General features: G+C 38.3%; 1 protein-coding gene across 1 annotated transcript; it reads left to right on the forward strand.

Moving 5' to 3' along the window:
* Positions 1 to 2,405: 2,405 nt before the first annotated feature.
* Positions 2,406 to 9,333, forward strand: LOC308101831 (uncharacterized protein). The gene is made up of 5 exons (XM_080451332.1): positions 2,406 to 2,617; positions 4,350 to 4,646; positions 5,790 to 6,044; positions 6,433 to 6,587; positions 7,064 to 9,333. The coding sequence occupies exons 1-5, from the start codon at positions 2,584 to 2,586 to the stop codon at positions 7,481 to 7,483; spliced, it is 1,161 nt and encodes a 386-aa protein (XP_080307458.1). The 5' UTR covers positions 2,406 to 2,583; the 3' UTR covers positions 7,484 to 9,333.
* Positions 9,334 to 9,713: the final 380 nt, after the last annotated feature.

Here is a 9,713-nt window from a genome sequence, read left to right on the forward strand (position 1 = left end):
GCATTGAAATCTAATTCTGGGTTTTGCTGTGTTCTGGCTGTGTTTGGGAGGGTTTGTAATGTACGTTAGTCTGTACGTATGAGTGACCAATTGTTGAGAGTGTTTACACTGTAATGTATGTGTTTTATGTGTCTTTGTTTCTTATACATTCTCCCCTTCATTCTCCACTCATCTGTGCCTTCTCATTTGGTGAAACAACACTACCTTTTCAATATCTACAACCACACTGATAGCTTTTAACGCGCAATGTGATAAACGAAGGCTACTGTAAAATACAACCATCAAGGTTTTTCTTAATTGCTGTTTTTAGACTCATGCAGAGAATAAGGAAGGCTTTGTTAGTTGTGCCAATAGATAATGTCTATAATCGACTGCCTATTCTTTGTCATGATGACTGGAAGTGTTTTTACCTAATGACATAGTCATTATCCAAGTGACTGTTATAAAAACTAGTGCAGTGCCATTCTGCGCCTGGCTGTTCGAAGCATGTCCATTCGGAGAGCGTACACATTCGGAACGAGGCGCATTGGCTGATTGCATGGCCCCTGGAAGTGCTGCTTGCAGCGCTGTCGAGAACTGCGGTAGGCCTATATGGCTCCTTGCAGTGTTCTGGTGAACCGGTCATCCAATGGACTCCACACTGATTTCCCTTGGGTTAGGCTACTCAGCAATACACACGCCAAGTGTGAAGTTGACTGGATGACCGGTTCTCAAGATATGTAAAGGATAGACAGACAGACATATATATATATTCCTGGAATATATAGACAAATGATTGCTATCACACAATAACAAGACATGCTACTTTTTATGTAGTGTTGTAGAAGGTGGTTCTCGGTTGTCAAAATGTCAAAATGCTGACAGACTTTATTCTCTATTTTAGAAATATTAAATGGTGATCTTCAGGTAATGTCTTTATTTTTTTTATTTTTTTATTATAATATAAAATGGATGCAGCTTTGAAAGTGAATTATTTTGGTACTATTTGCATCACAGTGCTTTCATCTACTTAGCTTTAACGTGACTGGACATTTCAGAAAGTGTTTGCTTTTTTTTTACTTTCAAAAAGTAATTTACGAGAAGTTCATCATTTAATAATTTCAAAATAGATAGATTGTATAAAGCAGGGACTCACAGCAGGTGCTTCCCATAAAAAAAAGTAGGATGAACTTTGTCATATCAACAATTCCTAAACCATGTCGCCATTTTAAAATCAAAATCTTCATATGTAAAGCTCTTCAGCTCTGGTGTTTCAGCCAGAGATAATCCTGTTTCAGACCATTCATTTCTACTTGATCTTTGTGTTGAGGAGTTGTGGTTGTTTATACTGTATGTAATAGTCAAGAGTGAATCAGTCTTGATTCTGGAAGCATATTGATCTAACAGCTAATGTACATGTAAAGTGAACCTTTTAATAAAATGTATATGATTTAAATTTTGTATATGTGTCTGGATTGTATAAAAACTAAAAACTGAACTTGGCACATATGGTCAAACAATTGCACAAATCAGCAAATCAGCAAAAAATGTAGTTTACAACAACACAGTGTTTAAAACCACAGGGTAAGAAGAGGTGGACATAACAATAAAATCAATAAAACTAGGGGGAACCATAATGCAAGGAAAAAAGTTTTTAGCCTAGATTTAAAAATGTCCAAAGAGTCGGCTTCTCTAACAACTGCCGCACAACACCAGATAGCAGAAATGAGCACTCACTTCAAAGCTAAAACACTTATTATTGTAGGTTTTATGACAAAACCCAATTAACCACTTAAAAAACACTTATATTTCGTTGACCTTCTGTACTTGGGTCCCTCCTATTTTTCCCTCTACGCCAAATCTCTATGCCAAAAATAGCTGATCTACAATCTCACAATGTGTCGCACCATGACACGTTGTAGATTGTAGATCTGCTATTTTTGACGAATGTCAATGTTTGCCTGTTATTACAGTAAATGACCAGAATAGGGATGCTAGGGAAATAACAACCTTGCTCATGTTGGTATCATCTCTCAGGAAGTGAAGCAGGAAACAACAGATGAAAAAAGATTGTGCAGCGGTTTGATGAATGATTGTTACCATGGAGACGAATTCCACTTGTCGCACCAGGTACAAAATGAAAGCTACAAGAAAGGTTCTCACATTTACAATAAACAGAGCGCCTACTGTACATATACAGTAAACGCATGCAACTATGGATGGAATGGAAGGCAAAAAAAACCTTAAAAAGATACAAGCAATGAAAGTACCTCTTGCATGACAAATAATTAGATTAGATTTTTTTTTATTTTTTATTACAAAAAAACATTTCCAGGATGAGTATAAGCAAGGAAATAGAAATAAACAAATCATGAAAATGAAACAAATGACACGATAAACCCAGTCCCTCTTTCAACAACATCCCTGGTGTACAGTATACCGATTACCGAAAATACCCTTTTATTTCATACCCACCTGTGACCTGACTTATACTGTAGCTGAGGTTGAAACCGTTTTGGTTTCCTGTTTTCATACAGCTGAGAGTGTGTCAGTAATGTGATCTGTGAAGAATATTGATCAACCAAACTACCCAGAGGAACAAGAATGATTCTGTTTCTGAGCTGTTTTTTCATTGCCGGTAAGACAAATAATTTCTATTTCCATTTAAAAGCTAATTAAATCCAGATTTTCTTTTTTTCTTCCCCACTATTTACATAATCTGTCACACATCAAGCAGATTGTGTGAGGAGAAGACAATGTTATTATTGTAACCCACTGTTATTATTGTAACCCACTGTACATTGCTCAGTTTGGGGTAGAAGATTGAAAACACTTGTTGTCACTCTTTGTCATCTAATGACAACAACTAGATGACAAACAAATGTGCCTTAAAATACATGTATATGCGAAGGCCTTAAAGGGCTAAGACACTTTGGTAGAGGTTTGGGTTGTGTAGTTAATCTAGTCACCTTGCCAAGACGTAACTCCAAAGGTGGACAAGCAATCTAAAATAATTGCTCCATTGATTAGAAATTGATCATTCAAAGTATGCTCCCCATCCATTGACATCCATTGTACAGTGAAGAGGCTCTGGAGGCTCTCTTTTAGCCTTTTAACGAACGGAAAGCTGATTCTCATTTGTATTTTAAAAACAAATAGTATCGAGTTTCGTGATGTTCTATATTGTCAGAATCAGCTTTATTTGCCTTCGTTTATGGGCTAAATGGGGAGCATATTTTGAATGATACATTTCCAATCAATGGAGCAATTATTTTAGATTTAGTGCCCACCTTTGGAGTTACATCATGGTCTACCAAAGTGTCCTAGCCCTTTAAGTAGTAAGCTTTGAGTGTTTGCACCCTGGGTTTTTAGTAATATATAGATATACAGTAGTAGGCTTCTAATTTTCAGCAGGACTATAAATCTCTCACTGTTAGTCAAACATACACTTTCCTGTGATGTGAATTAGGTTAGTGAGTGTAGTAGTGAGGTCCAGTCTACAAATACCTTCCTGAGATATGACTAATGTGTTATTACAATGATATTATTATCATCATCATCATCATCATGAGTTTGAGTTTATAATAGTTGAGAGTAATATACTGTATTATATTATAATTTTAGACCCTAAATTAATCATCTCTGTAGGGCAGCCTATTGATCATTCCCATCAAAGTGAAAATCTGTACTGTACTGTAGTAGTAAGATTTAAAATGATGTGTGCCGTGCAATATGTCAGAATAATATCCTCATGCCAAACAGTACATTGGACAGTAAACCCCATGTGACCTGTAATGGATTCTAATGGAGTTGAGAAACAGATGGAATGCATATAGTGATTCCAGATCACTGTTTAATAGAACAAACTCAACTCACAAAATCAATGATTTTGTTCCCACAAGATGAGATAATGAATGAATGGATTGTTGGCCTCATCCAATATTAAAAACCCCAAGCTGTAAATTTGCAGAAATTAGGTGCCATGTGGGTACTCATCTTCTGTGGTGGAAGAAGTACTCTGTCTCTGATTTGATTCAAAAGTGGCCTACTGGTAGCGTGCACAAGAAATGTGTCGCTGATCGCTTCAGTGGTTGGAGATTAACCCTGGGCAAACAGACAAACAGACCCATTTGTAGACAACTTGCCTCTACAGAGTCACAAAGTTAAACAGACACCAATATACAGCCAGGGGGTACAATGTCACATTATTTACCGTCCCTACTGACAATAAATATGAGGGCCATAGTGTTATTTGGGGGTTTACCCCATTCAAGAGCAAAATGGCCACTACTGTATGTTAATCTGACAAGTCTCCTTTGTACAGCAACACAATGTGAATCATGGATTCTACTCTATTTCTTTCTCTCCAGAACTCATGGCAGAAAACTCTCCAATTGTGTATTATGGGCTGAAGGGTGGCTCAGTATGTCTGCCAGGTAGACTATCTTCAACTACAGTGGAATGGATGATCAATGACAATGACAAAAATGTGATTGTTGATAATAATGGCGCCATCAACCCCAGATACACAGATAATGTGGATTATAATATTGGCAACAAATCTCTGTGCATCAGGGAACTAAATGATAAAGACAGTAACGTCTATACTGTTACAGAAACCAGTGGTTTTAAAAGACCGACAGTTACCTACAAGCTGATAGTACAAGGTAGGTTTTATATTTTAGCTGTGTGGACTTCTCTGCTAATGCTAATCTGGTTGATGATGATAGCTATGTTACAGTGAGGTGGTCATCATTGGAAAAATAATCCTGATAGGTCCTTCTTCACCCCAAAGGGGTTTATTTTATTTTTTTAAGGGATTTTTGTCCAATAATGACATGGCATTGAGCAAATTACTTAAAATAAGTCCTGGGTTGTAGCTTTAAAGGGATATTTCACTTTCAAACATGTTTGGGGTAATTTTAACGTCTACTCGGGCATAAAAGAGCACCCCAGACCGTTTTTAAGTTGCTTGATTCAGTATTTAGACATTTGATATTCATTTTATCGGCCCCTTCCTATACAAACTACACAAACAAAATATTGTAACTTCAAAGTCCATTTTAACCATGTAAGATTCATTGACAACACCTGTCCTTGGTTCTGGTGACTGATATTGTCCTTCTAATGCGTGAGTAGACCATGTTTTTGCAATTACTTTTTTATAGTTATTTGGGTCTGGGCACTTTAGGCTCTGAGTAGCCTGACGGTGCGTCCCTGTCTTCGAGTCCCATTCCTGACGACCTTTGTGCTGCACGTCTCTCCCCATCTCTCTCTCCCCGTTTCCTGTCCATCTCTACTGTACGCTATCAAAGTCAGAGGCAGAAAAGGCAGAAAAGCCTCAACAGATATCAATATCAATATCAGACACCAGAACCAAGGACAGGTGTTTTCGATGAATCTATCATAGTTAAAATGGACTTATAAAATGAATATCAAATGTCTAAATACTTAATTAAGCAACTGGGGTGCTCTTTTATGCCCGAGTAGACGTTAAAATTACCCCAAACATGTTTGAAAGTGAAATATCCCTTTATGTTATCATACAGTACTATAGCACATACACACACACACACACACACACACACACACACACACACACACACACACACACACACACACACACACACACACACACACACACACACACACACACACACACACACACACAAAACAAACTGTGCACTAAAACAAACTGTGAAAACATCAGGCTATGAGCTGAGCTACTAAGGGGACAGAAAAGTACAATTTATGCATTGAAAGAAATTGGTGAACACAATGTATTATTTCTTCTTCTCTGGTTATTGTAGAGGCTGTATCTAAACCAGTTATCGAGATGATTGTTCTCAACTCCAACGCATCTACTGTACACTGCAAAGTGACGGTCAACTGTTCCGTTCATGACAACTGGCTGTGGTCTGCCTGCACTGAAGGTGGCTGTGATGGTGGGACATCTCAGAGGTCATTCAACAAGGTCAACATCACCATCTCTGTTGACAACGGGACTGTAGTGTGTCATGGCAACAATCACGTCAGCGCGAGTAATAACTCTCAAAGCATGACATGTAAGAGACATACAGTACATAACTTCTTTATCATCAGCTTCCTGTCTCTCTGCACTCTAAACAAAGTTAATTATTAAAGTAATTATTATTCAAAGGAGCACTAAGTGATTTTCCATTGCGTTTTCCCCAAGATTCTAAAACTACTGTTTTTGGACTCTATACTGACACCTATTGGAATGGTAGCAGCTCAGCTTTCTTCTCATATATTGTTGAGATATAGTATTCATATATTGTTGTCCAGTTTATTTTTGCACTAGCTAGATGTGTCTATCATTTGATAAAAATCAGATGAAGCCCTTGTCACTGCCATGCTGAAAACTTGGTTTGTGCGGAAACCCATGTTGAATTTGTGTTCAATTACTGACAATGTGTTTGTATGTTCCTTCAGGTTTCAATGAAAATAAGACTGAAAACCCAAAGACATTACCAGTCATAATGTACATCATTCCAGTAGTAGTAGTTCTGTTTATACTGGTATCGATCTGTGGGTTAATGGTTTACTGGGCTAAAAGGCGCCGCTTCCTCCAAGGAAATAAACAGCAGGTAAGTTTATTTGTGTAGTAGCCTACTACGTGTAAAATGTGTACACTGTATATGACAGCTAACCATCTTTTCGTTTGCACGCATGGAAAACATTATTTTTTTTTATTACGTGACACTGCATATTTAACGGGAACCACTATTTGTAACTATACCTTTCAGGACGGGAACCCCTTTTGGGGTTCTTGTTGCTATGTACAGTATATAGCAACATACATTTGTTGTAATCTTTGAATAAATATTTGAAGTTTTTCAGAAAACTTAGGTCAGGATTTAGAAGGCGTTTTTAGAATCAACCTCAGGTCTAAATGGGTTAAACAAATAACTTTGCAGTATCTATATCTATCTATTGGCTGAAATCATAATAATTCAAATAAGTTTAACTTTCACACTGACAAATGTTTTGTAAGAGCACGTGACCTCAGCTTTGGAACAAAATCATATTTTATTTTTTCTTCTTTTTTTTCCCCTCAAAAAAGTGCCCTAGTCCTGACAATGGGTTATCAGCTCCTCAAGAAGTTGAAGGGCCACCAGTGGAGGCTCGACACCATCTTCATGCCCACAGTGTATCTCCTTCCACAGAGGTCGACACTGTGTATGAAAATGTAAACACACACCAAGCCACTGTTACAGCCACGGCACCACAAAAGGCAGCGAGGTCTGACCCGTCCCCAAGTGTAGACACGGTGTACTACTCTTTACAGTTACCGGTCAGCAACGTCCTGCCGGACGGTCGCAGCAAAACAAAGGACAGGCAACATGCAACAGCCCGCACTTCTGAAGGAGAGGATGCACAGCGGCACAACACAGCAGCACATGTTGAGTCTGTCTATTCTACCATTCAGCCGGTACGGACTCACCCAGAGGAAGCAGACAGCACTACCGGGGCTGATGTCTGACTAGTGTCAATATCATGAAATCTTAGTTGATGATTCATTGTCATACAAGTAATTGCATTTAAAGCTTATGTAAACAATGTGTCACCTTGTGAGCTTGTAGATTGGCTGTTTTCTTAGTTTTTTCTAAGATTTGCACATTCTAAATATCAAAAATAGGGACACCACATGGTTAAAAGAGCGTGGACAACGACGTGGTAATAATGTACTGTATGCAATCATTATGTAAATATGACATTTCTGTTCATTTCATCAAGCTGTTGTCATACAGATGAACGTAAACAATTTATTGTACGAAATAATTGTGATTAGCTCAAATAAGTGTGATCAGGCAGGTGTTACAATTGTGACAGGCCTAGAAAGCGCCTCATCGGGGAAAAAAACGGTACAATCAGTGGTTGGAGATGTGTCAGTCGACTGTGACGTAATGGCCACCAGTGGTGGAAAAAGTACTACATTTTTTTTACTTAAGTAAAAGTATCAATACTGCAATGTATAAACACATGTAAAAGTCTGGTAATCAAAATTTACTTGAGTAAAAGTACAAAAGTATTGGCATCAAAATATACTTAAAGTACCAAAAGTAAAAGTACTCATTATGCAGAATGTCCCATTTCAAGTTTTCAAATGTATAAAATGTATAAAAATCGTTTGAAAATAGGAGATCTACAAGTTCACAATGTGTCGCATCGCGACGCATTGTGAACTTGTAGATTGACTATTTTCAAATGGCCGAAATGTAAATAGGCATTAAGTGGTTAATGTATGTTTTGTTCAAAATCTACAAAGTAACTAGTAACTAAAGTTTTCAAATTGTTTAAGTAAAAGTATAATATTTGCCTCTGAGATATAGTGGAGTAGAAGTAAAAGTACTGAAAATTGGAAATAAATCGTACTTAAGTACATAGTACTTGAGTAAATGTACTTAGTTACTTTACACCACTGATGGCTATCACCAAGATGAACAGAGAAGCAACTCACTCTAAGGTGTGAAATGAGACCACACTGTAGGCCTACAGCATACTCAAACTTCTTAATGTCAAGGACCCCCATAACTGTGAGAGTTGGAACAAATGGAAGCAAATGGACCTTATACACCTGTAAGGGTCCATTTGGAACCCCCTCAAGGAACCCTGATGGTCCCTGGAGCCCTCTTTGAGAACCACTGCTGTATGGGTCAGTGCAGAACCCAAAAGCTCTAGCAGAACAAGAGCACCATCAGCAGGGCAACGAGGGGATTGCAGCTGAAAAGGTGTGTAAATAAGGCAGGCAAAAGACAGCATCACCAGATGGACTCTTCAGGGGACAAGGGTTTAAATGAGTAAATGTGATATATCTGAAGTACTTTAATAATAACCCTGGGTTTATAGGAGAATTCAGAGATGCATGCGGCCATAGCTGAGTGGTTAGTGAGCCCGCCTAGGGAGCCAGAGGCCCTGGTTGCCCCAGGCACGATTCCAGGCCACGCCAGCATATGTGTCGATGAAAAGAAATTTGTCCCTGAGCAAGACTCTTAAAGGTTTCATGACGTTCAGTTTTACCACACATTAAAAGTCTTTGTCATGGTCCTTCAAACGTGTATAGAAAGTTTTAACAAAAAAATCCACTCCATTGATCCATGGCAGGTGTTTTTCTCTCACATTTCTAAAGCCTTTTCAACTGCAATGAAAAAAGAAATCTTTGCCTGCGGGTGTCGCTGGTGAGGGATTTTGCCTGTCAATCATCGCCTCTGCTCCGCCCCCCCACCAAAGGAAAGGATAGGGGAGGGGAGGGGCAAGGAGGAGAGTGGGCGGGATTTATCGGCTGTGACCTCACTGCCGAAGGGCCAAGCTCAGATTACTTTTCAGCCTAATTATTCAGAAAACCCCAGACCACAGAAAATCCACTGAATGTTCAAAGTTCAGATTTTTTAGGTGTAATTGAGGTCATAAAACCCCCCAAAAAACATACAAAATAAAAAAAGTGAAATGAATGTCATAGAACCTTTAACCCCTAATTGCTCACAGGCCCTCATTGGAAACAAACCCGCAAGGACTTTCATGAACGTCCTGTTAAAAGGAATTATCCTTATGTGTGTATCATAGGCTTATATGAGACAATTTGCAATGTTGTAGTGAACATTTATTTTGGAATAGTTTTTAAAGCATATGTTTCACCTCATATTCTTCCATTTATTACACCTCTTTTCGTTTTTCAGTGAATTTGTAGTGTGGTATTGTAGAGAATTTGCTAC

This window comes from Gymnoscopelus braueri, assembly GCF_963280865.1.
Source record: "Gymnoscopelus braueri genome assembly, chromosome: 15".
Classification (NCBI taxonomy): domain Eukaryota; kingdom Metazoa; phylum Chordata; class Actinopteri; order Myctophiformes; family Myctophidae; genus Gymnoscopelus; species Gymnoscopelus braueri.